At 44.6% G+C, this 25972-nt stretch overlaps 1 protein-coding gene across 6 annotated transcripts in view; it reads right to left on the bottom strand.

Annotated features, from left to right (window-relative positions):
* ZFAND6 (zinc finger AN1-type containing 6) overlaps nucleotides 1-25972 on the bottom strand; it is a 136468-nt gene that overhangs the window by 58066 nt on the left and 52430 nt on the right. For 4 of the 6 annotated variants that reach the window (XM_069222987.1, XM_069222986.1, XM_069222985.1 and 1 more), the window contains exons 3-5: nucleotides 16291-16399; nucleotides 14385-14485; nucleotides 1481-1636 (exon numbers count right to left, since the gene is read on the bottom strand). In XM_069222987.1, coding sequence (XP_069079088.1) covers nucleotides 1481-1636; nucleotides 14385-14485; nucleotides 16291-16399 — 366 coding nt within the window. The remainder of the gene's footprint in view (nucleotides 1-1480; nucleotides 1637-14384; nucleotides 14486-16290; nucleotides 16400-25972) is intronic. The other 2 variants (XM_069222990.1, XM_069222991.1) reach the window with 1 other exon arrangement.

Here is a 25972-nt window from a genome sequence, read left to right as displayed (position 1 = left end):
TAACGAGATGCTGCCACTACAGAAATGGACAGCATATTTGTTCCACCGGAAAACTAGCGATCGAAGCTGGCATAGACTAACCTGGAAAATGTTGGGTAACACAATTACCCTAGCTACTGCAGAAGGGATTTCTCTCTGCACCTTATTTATAGGCATTTCCCCCCTTTCTTTGGGGTTTCGGTCTTACAGTTTGTCTCTCAGTGCAAGCACACCGGCAATCACAAAGATATTAAATTAAATATGACGGCTACTGGGGTACGTTCACTGCAGGAGGGCACATTATTGTTAATCTGGCCTGGAGACAGCAAACAAAGAACAGTTGGGATCAGTGGCCTCGCGTTAGCAATTGTTTGCCAGTCGTGGAGTTTTGTTTATTGGCTAGAAGCAACATTTTAAAGATGTAACCTCTGGTTGTGGCTACAGATATTTCACGGTAAGGTCACAAATATGTCAATTCATGGGCAAATGTGAATTTCCAAACGGAAAAATACCTTTGCATATGAAAAGGTATGAACATTCAAGAGAATATTCATTTGCTGTAGGCAGCTAAACGTCCTAGTCAGCACACAAACAGGAGAACGAAGGAGGACTAGTACATCTGCACCTGAAACTAACATTTAGGTTTTTGATACAAATGTACTGTAATTACAAATTTTTATATTGTACTTGCTCCAAAAACTTTGTAACACTTTAAATAACAGTTATAACCATTCCCTATTTAATCATACTCCCTTTGAAAATCCTTCAGTCCATTAAACGTCATCCCTATATACAACAAAGTAGTAAAATGTGGTCACCGTGATGAATGATCAATATGCCTCCACTCAACGCTTCTCAATGATTTAAGGAGTAGTAGGAGATCTTAGGAATATCTGAAGAACCAAGAGAAAGCTGTCAAAATTAAAACTGAGTTGCAGCGGATAAACTATATATGAAATTGCCCAGAGATCTGCAATCTGTTGCCCTTATCCCAATCATAAATTATGCTGCAAAAACAGTTCACACAAATTGAGATTGCAGTGGCCTACCTGGCTTCATAGTTGGGGAAATTAAATAGTACGACAAGAGGAGTTGTAATGTTTGGATGGAAAGTACAATGATTCATTCTTACCATGAGTTTGAGCACTAGGGCAGAAATGGGGTGGCATACTTTATATGTTATATGCTTCAGTGAAATGGAGGATCTAGCACTCTGAGTGGTGGGAGAACACCTTTTCAATTTAGACCTTTGATCTCAGGTCACAAGATGCTAAAACTGGGTTCTCTGCTCCTCAGTTTATTCCAGTGAGACTCTTATTGCACTAAGTCCTCTATTCCCCGTAATTCCATTCAATCAGCAGACTCTGTCTCGGAGCTCGTCCTCTGCTATCCAGCCCATTAGAGTCTCCATGCAGAAGTACTCTGCCTTGTAAAATCACTTCTGAACCCCACTGGGGTAGAAAGTTTGGAAAAGCCGATCCAACAAAAACCTTTCACTTACCGGCTGCTCTCTCTAACTTGATATCTGTCTCCTGATGTTTCCTCTTCCCCCTTCTGATACAGTCTTCCTGGGAAGTGTTGCCTGGTGCTACCTCACTCTCTATTCTCGTACCACAAATGAACCCTGTCTCAGAGTGCCTGGAAGGGTCGGAAATATCTGAAATATCCAATGAGAAATCCCCGCCGTTACTCGTTCACTGAGTATCATGCACACTACTTTTACCTGCTTCATTGCAATGTAATCCAGAATCAGTTACCAGGACACACTGTATTTTTGTGGTTGCCCAAACAGATTTGCATACTCTGCATAAAACCAGCCTCTTAATGCATGCTTCACACAACAACCAACAGCCTCTAATGTTGTGCTGCCCACAGACAGCTCCCAGCATGCACTGTATGACATTCTATCAGCCATAACTAGGCAACACCGCACTAACTTAACCAGCCAGCTCCAGTTAACGCAACTGCTTTCAGACATGCCTCCCAACCAACATGTACTAGTTCACACCCACCAGCAGGCCCCACAGCACATTTTAACCACATTGAGAGATTCCTATGCTGCAACACACTCTCAAGCCAGGCAATCCATACATGACTAATGAACATACTTAACTAGTTCCTCACAGTAAACACTACACTCAACCAAGTCGTGTGGGCTGCTCCACACAATCAGCCAGAATGTACAGCCCAAACCTCAAGAAGCCCACCCAGGATGGGCTGTCACGCTTGCTCAGCCACTGCTTATTGGCTCATTTTCAAATGCTGGGCCAGACCCTTCCAGCGCTGTCATGCTGAGCCAGGAGCACTATGATTATTTATAAATAATAAACCATCATATTAATGTTGATTGTGGATCCCAAAGCAGGAGCAGCAGAAAAAAAAGTCATCATAATATAAAACTAAGGGGTGTCCAAAGGAAAGTGAGACATGGTGGATTATATTAATGTTTCTGCATAGCTGATTTTGGTCACAGTAGAGAAATGTCAGATATACAATGTTTTATGAACTATTTAAAAAGTGATACTAGAAAGACCTGTTTTTAATAAAATGTAGCCAAATAAACTCAAAGAGGAGGTAAACCCTGATAGTAAAGACAACAAGTAGCCTCTGTCTCCGAAACAGACTCTCTCATTGACTAAGGGTTATCCCTAGAGCATGCACACCATAAGTCCTACTGTCGTTGTCCGAACTTTGTGTGAGAAGTTGTGTTGCAGGCAAACCCCTACTTGAAAAAAGGTGAGTTTACTGTTTGTCTCTCCATGTTGTTGTGTTTACCACAGTTTGTTGTTACCTTACAATTTGATGGGCTCATCTGTAGTATTGCTCCATCACCTTTATAGTTTCTCCAGGGCTTCAAGAATATGCCATAAATGTGCACAGAGCCAGTGGATGCCCCTGGAAAATTGGAAAGTGTGGGGATTTTGTATACTCTACTGTGGGATGTATCAGAGAGGAGGAGCAAACCAAGGATCCCCTCACTGGGATCGATTCCCTCATATTGAAGTCAAGGAGTATGCGAGAGGAGACCTGGTGGACACTACTTCCATCGCAGAAGCTGTGCTACAGACAATAATGGACACTGAGTAAGTGCTGCTGCACTGGTCAGCCAGAACACTCCGAGGGTAATATACTGTTCAACTCCTTTCATAAAAGAATGGTGGATAGCAGTGCATTGTTAAAAAAAAAAAATAATAAAAACGCTTCCTATGATTTGGAGAGGGTGTTGCCTTGAGCGTACCCATTAACAGTCAAAAAATCACGTGCAACAAGATCAACATGTGTCTCAATAGGACTTTCAGTCGCCATTCACCCCACCAACATTTCTTCTCAAAGTACCAGGTTCAGCCATTTTGAAGACATGCAGTGCAATTTTGTAGATTTAATTAAGGGTCACCTTCTACAAGAGCTACAAAGCACTGGTATTTATCAATCAGCAAGCAATTAACATCCACTTTTTCTTTAACTACTTTAAAGAAATGAGCAAGTTCAGGCTGTCGACCACATCTAGAAAATTAAACAACAAACCTATCAAAAGGCAATTTCGCCAGGAGGCCCATTATGGAAACCTGGACTCAAAGGGGTCCATTTCTGAATTTTTTCTTGGGATGGACAGATCTAGTTAATATATTCCGCAATGGCGGAATATTTGAGAAACAACAGTACTATATTAGATCACTCAATTCTAGCATAAAGCTCTTTCTCCCCTTGACTACGCTTCTGGACTGGCATCTATTTCATGCAGGAGCACCATTCCACTGTCCATTACCAAAGAAGTCTCTCAACATTGCATTTTGCAGATCACAAACATTTTATCACCTTAAAATACTTATATGGTGGGGTCGTGGCCTTGCCGCGACAGATATGGCCACCTGTTAGAGGAGTTCCGTGCGCCAGAGGCCTGTGATGGCGATGAGGGAGCTTGCAGCGCCGAAGGAGTGAGATCCAGGCACCGCTCTGCTTCCAGGAGCAGGACCAGAACTGATGTGGTCCCTGTGTCCTGAGTACCATCACTGCTGAGACTCCGGCATGAGCCGACCTGCCACCAGACGAGCTTGGGACCTGGCATCCTGTCCGGAGCTGCAGGTAGATTCTGGAGCTGTATCCAGGGGACCAGCTGAGACTGCAGATGACCCGTCGAGGAGAGGGAAGCCAGAACCACAAATAAGCGGGAGGATGACTGGGACACCCCTCCCTCTCTGGTACCCCTCAACCACAGACACTAGGAGGGCTTGTTCATGCCGGAAGAGTGCGGTCCAGTCACCGCTCTGCTTATGGGAGCAAGATTGGAACCGAAGTGGACCATGTGTCCCAAACGTCACCATTGCTGAGATCCAGGATGAGCTGCGCTGCCACCGGACGGGAGTGAGGCCTGGTATCCTGTCCGGGGCACCGGGCTCAATTCCGGAGCTGTATCCGGGGGACCGGTTGGGACCGCAGACGACTCGTCAAGGAGAGGGAGGCCAGAACCACAGGTGAGCAAGGCGGGGGCACCCCTAACCCTCACTCATGCTCTCCCCCTTCCCCAACCACCACCCCAGCCACTCGGAGGGCTCTTGCATGCCACAAGAGGGTGTCCACAAAAGGAACCCTGCGCAATGGTGCACCTGAGAGTCGCACAGAAGAGGGGCCTTGGGACCGGCCCGACATGCAGGTTCTGGAACGCCCACGACATGCAACTGATCCTCAGCCCAGGAAGTAGAGGGCCTCGCCTCCCCCAAGCACCGCCCCCCCCCCCCCCCCCCCCCGGGAAGATAAGCCCCTACCCCATCTCCCCCTTGAGACCATGTCTACGTGGCATTAGGAGAGAAACGCACAGCCTTGCCTCATTGCAGCGCTTGAGAGACAGCGGTGGTGCCGAGCCAACTGAGCTGAAAAGGTTAACTGTCCCAGTGAGTTAGCTCAGGCAGAGACCCTTAAGTACTCACCCCCACGAGGGCTGCAAAGATTCGACCATGGACTTAAACTACTGGCTGCTACCTCTCCACCCCAACATTGTGATCTTCAGCTACAGGGCTCCAGCCTGCAGCATCGGAGTGACAACACACCCCGCCCCACCGTGCTATTCCATACCCCAGCAAAACTTAGGACCATAGCTCTGCACACACAGAAGTAGACATCCCCCCTCCCTCCGACAGCCCTGCCATATGCGAAGACCATGACTGGGGACAAACCAACTGGCAAGCTAGCCCGCCAGCTACTCTTTTTGGAGGCCCTCACCCAACATCAGCCTGCACCAGTGACAACGGTGTGCCCAATGACCGACCCGCAAGAGACAGTGCAGACACCCAAATCTGATATCTCTATGGAACGCATTCCACAGGAAATCACTGCAGCTGGCTGGAGGGTATGGACACGAAGATCTTGAGCCTCGCAGCAGAGTCCTGGTCCATCTGCAATGACATGGCCGGCTTCCAGGATAGGTTGACGAGCACTGATCACCGTCTTTCCCTAGTGGAAGACAAACTTAACTCCTCACCCAACAGAGACCACAAACTTTAGTACCTCAAGGACAAAATCACGGACCTTGAGGTTTGGGGTCGCAGGGACAATGTCTGCTTCTTTGGGATCCCGGAACGGACGGAAGGTATGGATATCAAGACCTTCCTCATTAACAATATCCCCACTATTACAGGCTTCATATTTTACCCCCGCTGGAATTACAGAAGGCACATCGCCTAACCCGCCCAATCATTGCCTGCTTTCTCTGACATGACCAAGCCCAACAACTACTAACCGCTGCTCACACCCAGGGGCTGCACAGATATGAGGACTAAGAGCTAAGAATGGCCCCAGACTTCTCCTGAGACACCAATGAAAAGCAGACAGCGTTCTGGACGCTTCGTCCTCAACTTCGCCAACGGGACATCAAGTTTGACTTGTTTGAAACTGCACATGTGACGGTCACAAAAGACGGCAAACCCAAAGACTTCCTTGACCCTAACGTGTTATGCCAATTCCTAGATAACTTGCTGCCTCAACCCATGGATTCCTCATCCGCTGCCACATGGATCACGCCAGGGCTACAAGAGACATTTTCACATCACCGGCATCACACTGCAGGGCAGGGTTCTACCCGCCCGCTGTCTCCCAGGAGAAATAGACCCATTGATCGACCTCTCCGATCACATGAGGACAGGGAAACAGCTCTCCAAGTGGTGACAGACCTTACCCACAACGGTGGCAGAGGCAAATCTAGGTCCGCACTAAAACCTGTAATTGAGGGTCCACGGCACAGGGCTGAGACCTCTTAAAGGGAGAGATCAGCAAGGAAGAAATTGCACAAGCTATCACCAAACTACCATACCACAAAGCACCAGGTGAGGATGGATTCCCAACAGAATTCTATAAATGGACAGGCGCAGATGTAGTGGACTCCCTGTACGAGACCTTCCAACAGGCGTCCTTGACTGGCACCTTTGGGCCCATTTCCAACAGGGCGACCAGAGCAGTCCTACCCAAACAAGGCAGGAACCTCTTACTATGTGGCCCTTACAGGCCAATTTCCCTCCTGAACTGGGATACTAAATTACTGGCTGGAGTTCTCGCTAACCCACTGCGAAGGTTACCCCATCCCTTATTCACCACTCTCAGGAGGGGTTCGTATTCGGTTTCTCATCTAGGAACCATCTACGAACGCTAGCACAAACATTAATGTCTGCCAAAGACCTACCTACCATAGCAATCGCCCTGTCTCTAGACGCGGAAAAAGCATTCAATAGAATAGAGTGGTGGTACATATTCCGAGTGTTGCATCATTTCGAATAGAGAGACTAATTAATTGATAAATGATGCTGGCTGTAGGAGTCTCCCACGGCACAAGTGAACTGCGGGGGTTTCGTGCCTGATCCTTTTCCCGTCAGGCAAGGTACCTGGCAGGGATGCCCCCTTTCCCCACTTTCATTTCTCCTAGCCATGGAACTACTGGCAGCTGCCATACGGCAGGAACCGGCTATCCTAGGAGTTCCAGTGGCAGTGGGGAGGTCCAAAATATATCTCTACGCACTCGACAGGATCTTCTTTTCGACTTTGCATCGTTCTCATGTTATATGATCAACTGGGACAAAAGCGAGGCATTACCACTGTAGCGTCACACCACCAAAGCAGCAGTCGCGACCTTTCCCATCCGGTGGACACCGTCCCACCTCAAGTACCTGGGCATATACCTAAATAGGGCCTGGAACAGGTGGTGGCCGACAACTTAGACCCGTCGCCCTCGAAAGCACCCGGAAGGACTTTGCAGAATGGTCACACTTCGGTCTTTCCCTCTGGGACAGGGTGCAGGCGGTGCGAATGGTGACCCTGCCTCGTATTACACATGTCCTAAGCTTGCTGCCCCTGCTTACTCCGCTCCCCCAGTTACGCACCACTAATCGTAGCATATTCTCATATGTCTCTTATGCTAAACTGCTGGCCCACCACTCCTGCGGAGGTCTAGGCCTACCCTCTGTGGAACACCATGCATTGGCCCTTCATTTGTCACAACTCAGTTGCTTGATGCCGGGGACAGTAGACCTGCCACAATGGGTCCAAATAGAATGCGACCTACTGGGTATTTCGCAGGGCATACGGTGCAGACAAGGCCAGGATTCGGACTTCCAACCCCGATCGTGCAAGCCATGACAAAATCCTGGCAACGAGCTCACCATCTATTCAGGGCGGACGTGCACTTACATGAACACGCACCATTGTGGGGTAGCGCCATGCTCCGCATAGGAGGCCAAATTCTGGACTGGAGAGAATGGCGGGATGCAGGTATCACACCTGGGACAGATCGTAGCCGCCGGGTCCCACAAACCTTTTGACACACTAGAGGCAGAATTCGGCCTCTCCACCCATCAAGCCTGGAAATACACACAATTACGTCATTACCCTAATCAATGCCTGGGACCTCGCCCATGGTCCAGAACATCTTCCCCGATGCTTTTGTACCTACGACTATGGGCCAAATATCATGGTGAGATGTTGGTGCTACACATGCTTCTGATACGCCATCTCTTCTCTCTCCCCCTCTTAAATACCCTCCGTATCACATGGTAAACAAAACTCCAAACGGATATTATCAGAGACTAGAGGGATTCGGACCATTTGATTGGATCAGGTTCGTGAAAAAAAAAAGTATGCATTTGAAAACAGAGCCCACAATAGATTCCTTTAGCTGGAAAAATAATCGGTCAAACTTTAAGATTAGCTGGTCCAGCCTGCAGAAAGATTAGACAACTATATAGAGTGCTCCCAGGAGAAAGCCTATGCTGGCAACAAACTGGCATAGAGAGTAGGAACTTAAGCAACCTACAAGGCCCAGTTCCTAGTAAGGATTTTGATATGCTGGGCGGAGCCATGCAAGAGGGTGAGAACTGTTCTGAACTCCTTGTTCAGTTAGAACAAAACTCCAGATATCTGTTGTGGCATGTAATGGTCTTTATTCCTTTACCTTGGTGGGAAGGTGGTACTGTTCTCGCACAATGCAAGATATGGACGCGGACTGGAAATCAGATGATGCTAAGAGTATGCTTGTTTGAAAATCCTTTTTAGTAGGATTAAGCTGTTTGGAGACCAGCTGGAGTAGATGGTTATGAAGCCTGCATATGAATGAAAGCCCTCTATCTTCTACAGTAGTAAAAGATCAGGATACTTACAACCAACCACCTTTAAAGCCCACAATAAAGCAATTTCAGTCTCCTATATCAGAGGAGGGAAAGGGAAAAAGCGACCCCCAAGTGCAAGGTGAAGGTAGATGCTTTGCTGTTAGTAATCTAAATGTTAGTAACAAAAAAAAAAAAAGCAGTGACACCCGTTCTGTCCAATGTGTGTGGTCAGGTCCTGTACTCCATTCTCTTTCAAGTGGAAAAGACTTCAGGAGTCTTTGGCCAGCCTTGCTCTTTAAACAGTGAGTTTGTGGACCTCTAAAAATCATTTCAAAACAAACTGTTAGCCAAATATTTATTTGATTCCACCAGGATCTTTTTTAGCAAGCATACACCTAAAGGAAGTATACTTGCACATTACGGTGAACAAAGACCATCAGTGATTCCTCTGCTCTGAAGTAATGGGTCAACCCTTCCTATTCTATGTTTTTACTTTTCGACTGATGTCAGCACCAAGGGAGTTCATAAAGGTGAAGGATCACCTGATAGTGTTGCTTTACAATCAAGGTATCCTTACCTAGACTGCTGGCTCAGGTAAAGCATACTCATCTAGTTTACTCTCTGCCTCAATCCCACAGTTAGCTGATCAACTAAGAGAAAGAGAGGCTCGAACAAGCAAATGACATGCAGTTCATCAGAGCCATATTTTACAGTAACAGAGGGGTAGTAGTTCCCATTTATAACAGAGTGGACAAGCTGTAGAGTCATATGTTGTGTCTCTTCAAACAAGAATACCCCAAAAGTGAGCTTCTGTTTAACAGTTCTGAGATACACTATGATGGCAGTGATCAGGGCCAACTTTAATTTACACATTCTGGTTCCATAATTACTAGCCTAAATATCAATTTTCCTGAACTTCAAAGCTCAGATCTGGTGTTTCCATCACTTGCAATTGAGGAGAGGAACTTTCTGATAATATCAGTTCCAAGGATAATTACAATTAATGCAAGTGGTTATGGGTGTGGAGCCACTTTAGTGATATGGTCACTACAGGGTCACTGGGCCATACAAATTAACAAATAATAAAAAAATAAAAAACTCCTGGAACTATGAGGTTGAGGCTGTCAAAAGACCTTTTCTGGGCTTTGCTTTGCACATCCAAGATCTAGCTCTGCTGATCAGACAATAGACAGCCTGACCGCAGACAGAGAAAAATATTTACCTCATTCAAGAATTATTGCCAGAGTACATACATTTTCAAGACACCAAAGACTTATTTGCCAGTCAGCAGATTTTTCTAATTCTGTTTAGCTAAAAAATTAAGATGAAGAAGGGTTGAGCACCCTATGCCCCACCTTGCTGATGGCATTCAGGTTACATCTATGTGTTTCACTCTTGTCCTGTAGTCTCAAGGGCTCAGGCGGAGATCAAGAGGGAGAAGGCTTCATTCCTCCCTTCTTCTATCTACAATTCTTCCCCTATCCATGTCCGATAATACAAGTTTACCTAGAAGGTAAACAAAAGTTGTTCAGAATTCTAAAAGCACTTCTACCCTTCATGCTTATTCACACTACTGATCTACAAGACTTCCCTGTCACTACCCTTCGCCTTCAATTGGCTGCTATTAAGACCGGGAAGGAACTGATGGCTTGGAACCTTATGCTTTGAGATTACTGAAATGTTTTGCAGTGTCCCATCCTTATATAGTAGTGGTTCCTTATTTTGAACCTAAATTCAGCTTTTAGTTAGGAAAAGAGACACAGAGCAACAGGTGCTTTACTAAGAAGGTGGAATCACTTCTTAGAAGCAATTACCAAAAGGGGGAAGAATAGAATCAAGAGTAAAGGAATTAAAGCATTTTTGTTCCATTTTGTGATGTAGATCGAATGATGAGAAATTGAAGAAAACCAGAACATAATCTCAGTCTAGCTTCAATCCAGAGAAACAAAGTGGGAAGCAGTGCACAGCAATTCAGTGATGGTGTCAATGTGTGGCATTCCTTTGAAGTAGTGATGATTGCCCAAAACAATTATGCCCACAACTGGAGTACTGTGGAAGTCTGATCAGCTGCCTCTGGCTCCACAAATCATGGAAGAGTCCCAAAGCAATTGATCACAACAGCCTCTCAAAACTATGGCTTTCTGTTTAGTGGCAAATTTCTCACATATCCTACTTAGACATTCTCAATCTTCTGAACAACTCTGACTGAGGAAGTCTAAGAAAAAGTCCAAGAAGAAAACTTATAGCTGCCCGCTGATATTATCAAAAGCCTAGTAGAGGGTCCTATTTTGTATCATGTTACACTTTTTTTATTTTATTTTATTCGCACATCTGCAAGTTAGTTGGCCTCTTAGTGCTTTACTTCCACAACAGCATGTTTTGTAAAAAGGAGATCTTAATCAGGTGACCTTAATGTCTTCTGGCGAGCCATGTAGGATTTTGCAGAGCTGGGTCTATGCTCTGTGACAGTCCAGGTAAGCGGTGCCTCAAGGCTGTCGTTTTGGAGGCTTTGTGGCAAAACCCTTAAATTAATGGAGCTTTGCAACTTCACCCATGTCACCTTCTTCTATCAGGCAGACTTTAGAGTCTGCAACATATTTAAGGTCTCGTACACCTCTTGAACACAGGTCATTGTACATACATGAAACATTAACATACGAACGCTCTCCACATGGCCTTTCTTCAGACACTTCATCACAAATGGGAACTCAATTATCTATAAGCTGCGACTGACCCACAGGATCAACAGCATGATCTGACATTCTAGTATAACTATGGACTCGTTCCATGTATCTGGTGGATACCCATTGCTCTTGAAATAGAGAAACAAGATCTAGATGTCAACAGGTCACCAGCAAGTCTCTTTCTTTGGGCAGACACCTGAAGTGATGGGTTGAGTCTGAGATCCTTGTGGGTGCACTGAAAATCCATATTGCGCAGCAAGTATACTCATTCCTACAGTCTCTACCAACTCTTATTGAGTGGGAACCTTGATGGAGCAGTGGTTCTAACAGATGGGGTCTTTTGTTCCCAAAACTCTCCCAGCCAAGCCTTCAAAATGTGTTGCTTCCCTATTCCTGATGATACTGTGAACATCTTTTGAGATACAAAACTCTTCCATCTTTTAACAATTGAATTGGAGAGTAACTGTTTAGTCACCTTCCTACAATCTCATACCATTTCAAAAGCTGGCATGATAACATCTGAAAAGAACAGCAGTACTTGAACAGAAAATGACCTAAACAGACTTCCAAAGTCAACCATGAAAACTGCTGAAAAACAACACAAATCTAACATTTTTACATCCTTGCTCACAGAACAGGAAAATCAACTTCTTATTCTCGACTGCACCCTGAAACAGTGGAGCCTTATGGGTGCACAGAAGCAACAATGTTAAACTTCTCATGCAAAAGTGAAGATGCTTTTGGTTCAGATACCAGAGAACAGCTGAAAATAAAAGCAAATAGTCAGAATCTACAATGCATGCTTGAAGGGCGTGAGGACATTGCTCCTCCAGAATCAAGAGTTTTGAGAAAAAGGGGAGCAGGAAACAAGCCTCTGTCAAGGTCTAGCCAGGATACACTCCTTAAAAGGTCACTAACTCACTCCATGCCGAAAGCAATCAGGAAGCGCCAGGAGGGTGGGGCGGTTGGAGTAGTCAGCTACCTGACCAGAGGGCACCTTCTTCACAAAATTATCTTTTTATTTTTTTCCCTTTTGAAGGTAATTTCAGTCTTTTTTATAATATATGTTAAAATTCTTTTCAATTGGATTTAATGTGTGGCTTTTCTATGTGGAACCTGCTTCACCATTTTTGTAAATGTATCTTCACTTCAAAGAGTAGTACAGCAACTGAAGAGACATAAAAATGCTTTATGTTAACAGAAATACAAAAACTCTTCCGTTCTCTTAAATGTGCTTCTCTTATGGAAAAGTCTTGTGCCTGTCTTGAAATGTTACATCTTAGCATCCATACAGCAAAAGCTAGAACGCTGAACAATAAGTCTGGATAGCGGTGAAGAATCCTCTTTAAGTTCTTTCCCAAAATAAAAAGAGCTTAAGGGATGGCTGACAACACATTTGCAGTACATCAGATTATCATAATGGAATAGCGTTCTTGGAAGAAACAACAGATACTCAGCAGTTGATCCACCTAGTATTGTGAATAATCTTCCTTCATGTGTGCATGGAGGTAAGGTGTAGAAATAGTTTATGGACTTTAAAGGAATATCCTATGAGTAATTAATGGTTGTTTCAACTTTGTGTCTCACAGATATCTATCTGGAACTCTCTATCAGTACACGCTAAAATATGATGTAATTATCTTGACAAACTCAAATCTCATTTCCTATGTCACAGCCTGGTGTCTGCCAGAACATTATTAATTCCCAGATACTGCTCAGGATTACGTCATGTCAGACTGCCATGCTCACAATTTTTCAGTTGGGCTTCTATAAAGAGGTTGAGAGATCCTGTTTCGATGCTACATGGAACTAATTTTACTGGTTTCTTAAATCAATAGAAATCCCCTGGATCTATGGAATAAAGCACCTAAACACAAGCAAGATGGCCACAATCGAGTGATGAAAACACAAAGAAGCTTCTTTTTAGATTACAGACCGTTTGCCTCTCAATCCCAGAAGTGTGTGCCCCACTGTTCGTGTCCACAATTCATAGCCTTATTGCAAGCATGCACACAGAACCATCTTCGAGGTCTTTGCATCTCCTGTCTGCCTTGGCCCACTGGCTACTATCGAAAGATGTGCCTTTTAAATTACACAACATATATCCAAACCACCTTCTTAGAGGTGCGTTAAATATTTTTTTACCACTTTGTTCAAATGCAAGCCTCCCCCCCACCCTCTTCACCCCCCCCCCATCTCCGAGAGCATTACATAGCATTTTTTCTTGATTAGTGTTTAGTACTTCAAAATGTACCTCAAAAGGAGGTGAAAGCAAGTGGTTCTTCACACTTGCAAAGTAATTTAATCATTGCAAAGTTTAATTCCTGGTCCTCCTTGCTCATTTTCCCAGGGTCCACACTGCCAAGTTCATTAATAGGGCATGAAAGGCATCACATACCCTACCAAATATGGCCAAAACATTAGAAGAGCCTGAGGCATCAAAGTCGATAGAGGCCCCTAATATCAAGAGAACAGCAGCGGAGATAAAAGGGAAAAGGCCAGATGTAGCACAGCTCACCCTCATAGCCTTCAAGGCAGCACAGATAAAACCCACAGGCATGACAGAAAAGGGTTCTCAACTAACCAGGAGTGTACTCTGGGAAATTACAGCAGAATCTCCTCTGCCAATAGCTATTGACAGAGAGGAAAGTCAGCATTAATCAAGCTCCCAAGCGTATCTACAGGTATACAGTAGAAACACAAGACATTCACAAACTGAAGTACAACCTCTCTTGCGTCGTACCTAAAGATTAACAACGATAATTGTTCCTGTGAACAAAACAAGTAGGCGAGATTGGTCTTCCAAATCAGATGCTAATTCTTACCAAGCACAATATTACAACTAATAACACAATTACGACCGACCTGATGAAAGAACTAGGTCTGTATCAACACAATAATATATTTAGCATATCATCAGATGTTCACAGAAAACACAGTCTCAGTGCAAAGAGTGAGTATATGAAAAAAAGGTAAGATCACCAAAACAGGAAACATCTCACTCACCCCTCAAGAAAACATCCATCTCATTCCTCACCTTAGCATGAGCATAACACTGATTATGAGCTATACACCATGCAGCCTTAATCACATCACACAAAGTCAGAGTGCACTGAATACACCCATTTATAGTCACCTTGTAGGTCTTCATTGTCAGCTGCTATTTTGTCATCTGTTGAATTTTCCGCTTGTGAAGATGCTTCTGGTTCTGATACCGGAGAATTGCTAGATACTGGCCTGAAAATAAAAGCAAATAGTCAGAATCTATAACGCATGCTTGAAGGGCACGAGAACATTCCTCCTTCCCAATCAAGAGGGTTTCGAGAAAAAGGAAAGTAGGAAACAAGCCTTTCTTAAGATCTCGACAGGAAATCCTCCTTAACGGTAAAGGGCACAAACTCACCCAATGCCGAAAGCAGTCAGGCAGCACCAGCACCAGGAGGGTGGGGCGGTCGGAGTAGTCAGCTTAAAATTGCTTTGGGAAACTCATGCTCTGTGACAGTACAATGTACAGAAATGGCCTGAGTCGCCCCCTGAAATGGATACCTTTTGTACTGGAACAAATAAGACATTTCTCAAACAACCCTAACTAAACAAAAAAACAAAAAATTATTTCCCCACAGCCTTTGGAAATCAACTGAATTTCTGGAACAGCCACCCAGAAGCAAGAGTTGTGTTCAGTGATTAAGTGGTAATCGGTGTAATTTTGCTGAGGACTCGAAAGCCACTCAGACTGGTTGGTAACGCTGGGCAGGATTTCTCCACCCTTCTTAAGGTTTCACCTAAATTAGTGTCTTCAAGTTGAAATTTGAAAGCAGAATTCATTAACTTAAGTCTAGGATGCCTGGATCATTGCCTAATTTTCAGGATAACTTCAGACCATTTAAATGCGTGTTACTGAGATTCATTGATTACACTGACTACCAGTTTATTTTATGTGGATATCCCAAAAACGCGAGGAAACAAGAAAGTGATGGATGGAATAACTGAACTAACCTTCGCCACTGGTAATCACTTTGGACCACATTCTAGTCCATGTTTTTTTGCTCACTATGCCACACCAGACAAGGATCTGATAAGCAAAATAGCCTAGGTTCTGCTCCAAAAGGAATAGTCCAGCAGTCTCCTCAGAAAAGAGACATATGCAACAGCAAACTGGTTTCAACCTTATTGGGTATTACCACTGATGTACAGTTTGAGTCTTATGGCACTGAGAGTTAAGGGACAAAAGTCATACAGAGTTCCCACATTTGGCATCACACTAAAACTGGAAATACAGCCAAGAATAACTGCCAGTGGTTAAAAATAATCACCAAACACTTTTCCCTAAAAACGTGGCATGGATCCAGTCTTGCTCTTCTTACACAAAATAATTCTCTCAAAGAAAATAACCACTGAAGTAAGTCGCAGGAAAAGCACCTGGCAAGAAGAGATATAGATTTCAAAACTTTTCAAACAGACAAAAGGACTTAAACGTTCCCAGATTTGATGACCAGTCTTGTTATTTAACAATCTTAACTTATGTATTTAACAATCTAACATGCATCTTTCACTTTTATTTTTGAGCTTTAAAGTTGTGTAATATGCTGCTTCTGGTCTTGTGAGAAAGTTTTTCAAGCAAGCTAGAAGTAGTTATGTCAGAAAACATGAGTGAGCTGCACCCCTCCAAGGTTGTACCTTTTTATCGATATCAATATGATGGACACCTAAAGTGTGTATGTCTGGCAAAATTTAGACCGTAGAAAGAATTCTACAGGAATTCTCAGCTGCCTCCAGAGTGCTAGATATCGAAGTGAAAATATATGTTTTTTTGTAGGCTTTTGGGATTTTACTTTGTTGTTCCATTTGTCAAGTATAAAATAACACTGAACACTTGTTTACGTTTAATTGAATTCAGACTTGCTGAAACACAATGTTAGGAGCTCCTGCCACCTCTACTCCACCTTCTAGCCTACAGTTCAATACTACTTTCACCCATGGATAAACCTTCAGTGGTGGACGATCCAGCTGCATAATATAAGGACAGAGGATTTCAGACTTACGTGGGTTGTGCAGGAGCAGGGGTCAGGGTTTCTGTGGGTGGCGATTCCTGCGTATTGTCATCCGAACTTGGAACAGGGGAAGCCTCTGGTAAGGAAACGACAGGCGAAGCTGTGAAGGAAAAAGTCATACTGATTTAACATGCAGCCAGTGAGAGGGCAAGGGAGTGAGTAAGTGTTTGTTCATGGTGCTACCATTTTGCTAACCGTGAACTAAGTAAGCCAAGCACACAACTGCCCAAGAGCAATCTTAAGTCAAGAAATAATATTTGGATCAAGTATATTCAGGCTGTCAAAAACATACTGAGCAAGGTCCATGCCGAGATGAAACAAACAGATCGGGTTTGTAATCCTAATCTGGGCACTGAACAGGTCTTTGAACCGGACCTAAATTCCTGTCTTCATGAGCTAGCAGCTGCACTAAGCAGGTAATTAACAATCAAATGCACACAGCACATTCATCCCATTCAAGGTCAGCAGACAGGTGCGACACCAAAAGAGGAGGCAATTATACTAAAGAGGAATCCACATAAATAGCTACAAAAGGCATACCTGCTTAAGAACTCAGCTGCAATATTATCAAGCAAAACGTTTTCCTCACTGCTGTCAGGAATGATTTCTGTATGGCAGAACTAGTCTCCTTTTCTATTCAGATAACTGGGCATGTCTTTTTTTTAAAAATATAAATAAAGTTTGATTGTAAATAGCTCACTTTCATGAAGTTACCTTAGATGAGAGGTTTCGATGGGACATTTATAAGTGCCAACCAGTGTGAAGCGAGACAAAGGAAAGTTCAATCTCTTGGTGATGTAATGCAGTTTGAACCATGACAATTGGCTTGGAATGCATGAGCAGTAGGCTGGAATAGCAAAAAGATATTCCAAAAGAGTGCAGCCACTAACAACTATAACAAGGACACACTGCAAGCTTTCCTTTCTTGCACTCCATTGTGCCTCCTATTATCCAACCACTACTTTTGAAACGCAGTTCCTACATGTTCACTTCGACATGCAAAAGGTAGAGCCCCTATGCTTTCTGTAAAGACCGTTACTGCAGTAGGGCGGGAAAAAGGATTTGAAGTAAAAGCACCTTATTGTAGACTTCCTACATGCTACAGGCATTCTCTATTGTGCTCGATATAGGATACTGCTGCCTGGCAAAAGGCTGCATCTTTACAAGATGCATCCAGGACATGGCTCATATCACCTGATCCAACCGTCAAAAACAAGTGTGCATCTCTGATAAATCACCAGTGCTTACTTAAATACTTTGAAATTTTACTTCTGTCCATCACGGGTGTCTGAAGTCATCTAAAATCTCGGGAGTAAGATAGATTATGATTTCTTTCTTCAAATGACTAAACTGAAAGAATACTTTCCTATTTAGAGGAATATCTTTGGTAAGAATAAAAAAAGAACTCAAAAGGACCACTGTGTAATTTCTGAAAACTACAGATGATTCTTTAGAAAAAAACTGAACTTTACAAATTTTACTATTGGAGGTAATTGCATGGACGAGGATTCTTAAAAATGCCAGGGTTAAAGGAAGTTACTTCTCATACCCTTTGTTGCCATAGTGTCTTCACAGAAACTCCATGCCCCAACCTCAGCCCTTCAACAGGTTTGTGAGTGGCAAAGCAAAGGTCAAGGAGTGTTATTCTGAAAGAGTAAACATAAATCTTAAGAGCGCTGCTTATTTTCTGTTCCTAAAATCGGCTTTGTAACCAGGAAAGTCAGAAGTAGCAAAGGTAGTGCGAAACAAACCAATATCGCCAACATTCCAATATATCTCTGGACAAACACAATCAGAAAAACAGTCTCCAAAAGGGAAAAGGCCAGTTTCACCAAAAGCTTTAAGCACAGAGATCTCTCATTTCATTTAAGTCTCTGTCCTGATCCAACCGAGGAGCCAATCCATCTACAATGGAAGGATATAAACAGCAAAATAAGTAATTGAAATATCTTACGGTTTCGTTCTGCAGAGGGAACCTTGTAAGGTCTATTTTTGGTGGATGAAACGGGTCTCTTTAAGGTAGGATGAAACATCTGAGAGATGCCGTTTAAGAATCCACCAGGAGACCTCAAATCAGCAAAATGGTTGAGAGCATAGCATTAAAGGTTACTCATAGCAGACTGGTACCTCTACAGAGCAAGCTACAAAAAGTAAGCCACTAGTGTTTGTGTAATTCCTTAAGAACCTTACTTATCATTATGGTTATCATCATAACCATCGTGAAGGTAGAATAATATTGTTTAGCAATTAGACTGCCAAGCAGGTTTGGTAGTGAATGTGGTAGGTTATGTACTGGACCCTGCTGAAGAGACTGTGTGTTCGAGGCAAGGTCGAAAAGATACATTATAAAACCGAAAACAAAAATCAGTCAGGCCTAGAGTCGACAAGAGTTGCTGTACACTTTGCATTAAGCAGCTTACCATCAAAAGAGTAACAGTGAAGTAATAAAGAAACTTTGCCTACTAATTAAATATGAAAACATTCCCTTGAGACATTTATTCCTCTATGGACATTGACATCTGTACTCTGAGGAAGACAGGCCTATCCAAGACCACTGCTCCTGGAGGTAATCATGGAATGGTCTCATGAGGAGGCTGGTGTTTAGGACTATGACATGATGCCATGGAGTCCAATTGAGAAGTCTAACTGCCTGGTGGATGATGCATTTGTTAACTTTTTGATAATACTTTACTCTGAAGGGCTTTAGAGAAACTTTGTCCACAACTGACCCATTTATTGGTCTTATATAAATACCACAGGAGCAACCCATAGACTTAGATGGACAGGCATATTAATAATTATAATGAACAATGCCTATGCAAGTATCAAAATTACAGACAAATAAATACAAAAAATAAAATCACAATTGGAATCACATAGGTGAAATACTCAAGCAACTTATAAACATGACCGGGAATATAAATAGAAAACTTTTGTATAACAGATTTTTGCATGATATTGCATAAAAATACATTAAAAAAAACCTTGTGTTCACTGTACAGAACGGGAACACTGAGCTAACAGTAAAACATAAATAAATAATAAAATAAATTAGGGACCGAAACTGACCACACAAGGTATAAAGAAAGACACCACAATAAGTTATACAATTTAGTAGAAGCAACCCTTATAATTGGTAAAGTTAATACAAATAGGTACAGTGTTCACACTAGAATGTATCACAAGTGTCTTCAATGCCATATGACTAGTGCCAATAAACGGGTCATCATCAAAAAAATTCTGGGCTCAGGTAACAAAAAACACTAAGAGTGTGATCAGAAAAACAGATTTCTGGTAATTGATGTAAAATGTATACATAAAAAATCTATCACAACTTTCCATTCTCTGCACCGTGTCCCTAAATAAAGGTGTAGGAAGTTGGCTCTGTATGCACTATTTCAAAGTGAGGAATAGTATGCACAGAGTCCAAGGGTTCCCCTTAGAGGTAAGATAGTGGCAAAAAGAGATAATACTAATGCTCTATTTTGTGGTAGTGTGGTCGAGCAGTAGGCTTATCCAAGGAGTAGTGTTAAGCATTTGTTGTACATACACATAGACAATAAATGAGGTACACACACTCAGAGACAAATCCAGCCAATAGGTTTTTATATAGAAAAATATCTTTTCTTAGTTTATTTTAAGAACCACAGGTTCAAATTCTACATGTAATATCTCATTCGAAAGGTATTGCAGGTAAGTACTTTAGGAACTTCAAATCATCAAAATTGCATGTATACTTTTCAAGTTATTGACAAATAGCTGTTTTAAAAGTGGACACTTAGTGCAATTTTCACAGTTCCTAGGGGAGGTAAGTTTTTGTTAGTTTTACCAGGTAAGTAAGACACTTACAGGGCTTAGTTCTTGGTCCAAGGTAGCCCACCGTTGGGGGTTCAGAGCAACCCCAAAGTCACCACACCAGCAGCTCAGGGCCGGTCAGGGGCAGAGTTCAAAGTGGTGCCCAAAACGCATAGGCTAGAATGGAGAGAAGGGGGTGCCCCGGTTCCGGTCTGCTTGCAGGTAAGTACCCGCGTCTTCGGAGGGCAGACCAGGGGGGTTTTGTAGGGCACCGGGGGGGACACAAGCCCACACAGAAATTTCACCCTCAGCAGCGCGGGGGCGGCCGGGTGCAGTGTAGAAACAGGCGTCGGGTTCGCAATGTTAGTCTATGAGAGATCTCGGGATCTCTTCAGCGCTGCAGGCAGGCAAGGGGGGGATTCCTCGGGGAAACCTCCTCTTGGGCAAGGGAGAGGGACTCCTGGGGGTCACTTCTCCAGTGAAAGTCCGGTCCTTCAGGTCCTGGGGGCTGCGGGTGCAGGGTCTCTCCCAGGCGTCGGGACTTTAGGTTCAAAGAGTCGCGGTCAGGGGAAGCCTCGGGATTCCCTCTGCAGGCGGCGCTGTGGGGGCTCAGGGGGGACAGGTTTTGGTACTCACAGTCTTAGAGTAGTCCTGGGGTCCCTCCTGAGGTGTTGGATCGCCACCAGCCGAGTCGGGGTCGCCGGGTGCAGTGTTGCAAGTCTCACGCTTCTTGCGGGGAGCTTGCAGGGTTCTTTAAAGCTGCTGGAAACAAAGTTGCAGCTTTTCTTGGAGCAGGTCCGCTGTCCTCGGGAGTTTCTTGTCTTTTCGAAGCAGGGGCAGTCCTCAGAGGATGTCGAGGTCGCTGGTCCCTTTGGAAGGCGTCGCTGGAGCAGGATCTTTGGAAGGCAGGAGACAGGCCGGTGAGTTTCTGGAGCCAAGGCAGTTGTCGTCTTCTGGTCTTCCGCTGCAGGGGTTTTCAGCTAGGCAGTCCTTCTTCTTGTAGTTGCAGGAATCTAATTTTCTAGGGTTCAGGGTAGCCCTTAAATACTAAATTTAAGGGCGTGTTTAGGTCTGGGGGGTTAGTAGCCAATGGCTACTAGCCCTGAGGGTGGGTACACCCTCTTTGTGCCTCCTCCCAAGGGGAGGGGGTCACAATCCTAACCCTATTGGGGGAATCCTCCATCTGCAAGATGGAGGATTTCTAAAAGTCAGAGTCACCTCAGCTCAGGACACCTTAGGGGCTGTCCTGACTGGCCAGTGACTCCTCCTTGTTGCTTGCTTTGTTCCCTCCAGCCTTGCCGCCAAAAGTGGGGGCCGTGGCCGGAGGGGGCGGGCAACTCCACTAAGCTGGAGTGCCCTGCTGGGCTGTGACAAAGGGGTGAGCCTTTGAGGCTCACCGCCAGGTGTCACAGCTCCTGCCTGGGGGAGGTGTTAGCATCTCCACCCAGTGCAGGCTTTGTTACTGGCCTCAGAGTGACAAAGGCACTCTCCCCATGGGGCCAGCAACATGTCTCTGGTGTGGCAGGCTGCTGGAACTAGTCAGCCTACACAGACAGTCGGTTAAGTTTCAGGGGGCACCTCTAAGGTGCCCTCTGTGGTGTATTTTACAATAAAATGTACACTGGCATCAGTGTGCATTTATTGTGCTGAGAAGTTTGATACCAAACTTCCCAGTTTTCAGTGTAGCCATTATGGTGCTGTGGAGTTCGTGTAAAACAGACTCCCAGACCATATACTCTTATGGCTACCCTGCACTTACAATGTCTAAGGTTTTGCTTAGACACTGTAGGGGCACAGTGCTCATGCACTGGTACCCTCACCTATGGTATAGTGCACCCTGCCTTAGGGCTGTAAGGCCTGCTAGAGGGGTGTCTTACCTATACTGCATAGGCAGTGAGAGGCCGGCATGGCACCCTGAGGGGAGTGCCATGTCGACTTGCTCGTTTTGTTCTCACTAGCACACACAGGCTTGTAAGCAGTGTGTCTGTGCTGAGTGAGGGGTCTCTAGGGTGGCATAATACATGCTACAGCCCTTAGAGACCTTCCCTGGCATCAGGGCCCTTGGTACCAGAGGTACCAGTTACCAGGGACTTATCTGGATGCCAGGGTGTGCCAATTGTGGAAACAATGGTACATTTTAGGTGAAAGAACACTGGTGCTGGGGCCTGGTTAGCAGGGTCCCAGCACACTTCTCAGTCAAGTCAGCATCAGTATCAGGCAAAAAGTGGGGGGTAACTGCAACAGGGAGCCACTTCTTTACAAAAGGTGTCTTTCAAGAAAATGTACTTTTCTTCAACACCAGAATTTGACTATATCAATGTACAGAGCAACAAAATGAGGTACTGGCTGACACAGTTCTGTGCGCTTTTATCAATGCACTCTATCTTCAGAAGCTGTGTCCAATGCTTATCACTTTAAATGTTACCTGTGAAATCAGCTTGCAAGCAAGGTGTTCATTCTGTAGCGCATCTTAGTAGCAAAAGAAGGATGCTGAAACAGTTTTTTATAGCAACTCAAATACATAATCTTGTGTCCTGCAATTTTCAGACATGTCTCAGAACCAAGTGGTGATAGGAAAATCGCAGGTCTAGCTCACCGAAAACAGTCCACTTTGAGAATAGACTTTAAAAATTAAACATGTGAAACCCCATTACTTGGGAAAAAGGCCTGCGAGGAAGCTGGAAGAAATATAGAAAGTTCAATGCTATAAAACACCAGAATGTCATTAAAAAGAATGGAAATGGCTGCATGGAAAAAAAAATGTGTGCCTTCCTAAAATGAAAGGCAAATCCCCAACAGTACCTAAATGTGTTATTATCTACTCAGATATATCAATTGTGCAGTCGAACAAGCCAATTTCCCCCATCACCCTTGAATCAGACCCCCACCTCTCCCCCCAACCCTTACACCCCCTTCGAAGAACCAAACCTTGACTCCACAGATATTTCAAAACTTTGGTCCGATATTCAAACTTGTCGTTCCAGGCAAACATGTGACTGAGAACGCTGTAGTCAATTAACTGCAAACAAATGCACCAACACCCGTCTCAGTTTCAGTCCCAAACCCGGCATAAAAATTGAGATTCTACACATTCTGGGAGATACTTCACAAGCTACAATTGTGATGCTTCATTTTATGACAGCATTTGCACAGGTTTTGTAAAACATTTTAATGGTTTTGCGCAAATAAATCAAACATTTCAGGTATTTTTGAAACTGGAGATTGCCACCCTTTGCCAGAGGAGTCAATATCCCAGGTCGACAGACTCAAACATACTAGTGTAGCTAATGGTCAATCTCATCTTTCCCAAATTGTCCCCAATTGCATACGGAAGCCATATCATTCTCCAGCAAGGCCTGCCCACTCTCTTCTACCACAGGGTCCTTCCCTCCAGTGAATGCATTCAAGGAATCTGTCGCAATTAGCCACAGATTATTCTCAACATTGTGTAGACACCCTCTGCTATTATGCATATTTTTCTTCACCATCATGCTCCAGTTCATATTTTCCTTCCAGCTTTGTAGATCCCGGGCTGCCAGTCCTCCCCATCTTCTGGCCACCATTAGCCCATTTAGAAAAATATTTTTTTCGTATTTGGAGGGAGTCCCCTCACTCCACATGCCCAGCAATGCTATTCTGGGGGAACATTCACGAGAATATTCCCACACCATCGCCAAACACTGCATTAAAACCTTCCTCTACAAGGATCTCTCTACAAGGGAGTAGTGCATTATACAGGAATGTGGACATTTAATAAAATATCTACTTGTCCATAGGGCAAGTTCCTTCATAAATCTAATATATATATATATATATATATAAATAAAAACGTACTTGTCCCTTTGGTGTCATGCAGAGCGTCAACACATTTTGACAACAATTTCATTATTTAACTCCTACGGTTGGACGAGGTGATCTCGTCCAAGGCACCGGTTCCCAGGTACCTTGGACGAGATCACCTCGTCCTGCACACGGGGACTGGGGGGAGCGCTAGCCCTTCCCCTTCCACCCCCGACCCCTCCCTACAGCACACCAACGTCATCAAATATTGCCGAGGGACGTGCTGGAAGCCATTTGCTTCCAGTGCATCGAGGGAACAGGACTTCATGGTGAGTCCTTCCCTCTTTGGGGGTGGGGGAAAACAGACACGGGGGGGGGAGGCAAGGGGTTTTTCTTTCCCCCGGTGCCTCTTTTCAGTGGATTCCTGCTCCAGGATCCTGGAGCAGGAATCCCCACTAGACACCAGGGATTTCCTTTTTCGGTTAGTTTCGGGGGGGCGACCCCTTGGGCAAGGGTCGCTCCCATTGGGGGACATTATTTTCCTTTTTCGCCCCTCCGCCCCCCACTCCCCAGGAGCAGCCGAAAAGCCACTGGATACCAGGGATATCATTTTTTGCGTATATTGGGTGCTAATATTTTTTCTTATTTCGGCCCCCCCTGGGGGAAGATCGGCCAATTTTTTAGACGATCTGCCCCCAGTGGGGGCGAAAACCACTAGACACCAGGGAAATCATTTTCTTTGTTTTAGGGCAGCGACCCCTTAGGCAAGGGTTGCTGCCCTGGGGGTAATAATTTTTTTTATATGTTTCGGCCCCACCTGGAGCTAGATAGGTCATGTTTTTGGCCGATCTGGCCCCCAGGGTGTTGGGGGGGGGGGGGGGGGGGGTCGAAACCCACTAGGCACCAGGGATTGTGAGGTGTGTGTGTTTTGTGTGTTTGGGGCACCCCTTGGGCAAGGGTCGCCCCCCCCAAATGGGGGAAATTTCGTATTGGCTATCTCTGCCCCCGGGGCCTATTTTTGTAGGCCCATCTGTCCCCAAGAAGGGCAGAAACCACCAATATGGCAGGGATTTTTTTTTTTTGGTTCCCCTTTTTTTGTTTAGTGCTGGGTGTGACCCCGCCCATTTGCCCCCTTTGGCAAGGGTCACCCCCTAAAGTGGGCACAGAGCTGTTGGCCATTTCTGCCCTCCTTGGGGGCAGACAGGGCAATTTTTTTACGCCCATCTGCCCCCAAGGGGGGCAGAATCCACTTAGGCACCAGGGATCCTGAGTGTGTGGTTTGTGTGGGGTGGGGGGGGGGGGGGGGTGGGGGGGGGGGGCGACCTTTGGCAAGGGTCGCCCCCCAAAGGGTAAACGTTCGTGATGGCCATTTCTGCCCACCATGGAAGCAGATCAGCCTATTTTTTTTTTTTTTTTAAAGGCCCATCTGCCTCCTAGTGGGGCGGAAGCCACTTAGGCACCAAGGACAATTTCTAAATTCTGGGTGGTGGGGTGTTTGTCATCTGGCGAAGTATTTGTATTTGTGATTATAACAGTTTATTCTTTGTTCTAGTTCAACGCTTTTGCTTCCTTTGCTGTGGATCCTTGCGGTTTTGGCAGTAGTTGTCCTGTGGTTTGCATAGTTGCATGTTTTAGGTAAGTGAAAGCAATTTACTCCAAAGGAGTATTGTTGACATGCATGAATGACATGTTTGTAGGTGGTGTACTAAATGCAGTATTGTGTGTGAAATTGTCCTTAGATTTGAGCACAATGATATTTGTGTTGTCATATGTCTAATTTACTTTTTTCTTTTAGTGGGATATCATTGGTGATTGCTGTGTCTGTGCAGAGTAGTTGCTGGTGAGTAACTTTTTCAGGAAAGTGAGTGGTATAGTTTTTTAGTACATAACTCTTTGTTATAAAGCTACACTTTGTTTATTACTTATTTTAGTGCTAGTTGTTGTTGGCAATCCATTTGTTGTTAGTGAGGATCATGGCTAGCCGCTGAGTGACCGCTCAGCAGGTTGTTGGCATGCTCTGAGTCGTCTTCAGACCATGATTACGAGACTGACTCTGCATCTGAGGCAGAGGAGGAAGTGAGAGATTCTGGCAGTGAGT

This window comes from Pleurodeles waltl, chromosome 3_1 (assembly GCF_031143425.1).
Source record: "Pleurodeles waltl isolate 20211129_DDA chromosome 3_1, aPleWal1.hap1.20221129, whole genome shotgun sequence".
Taxonomy (NCBI): Eukaryota; Metazoa; Chordata; class Amphibia; order Caudata; family Salamandridae; genus Pleurodeles; species Pleurodeles waltl.
This window is presented reverse-complemented; position numbering and strand designations above follow the sequence as displayed.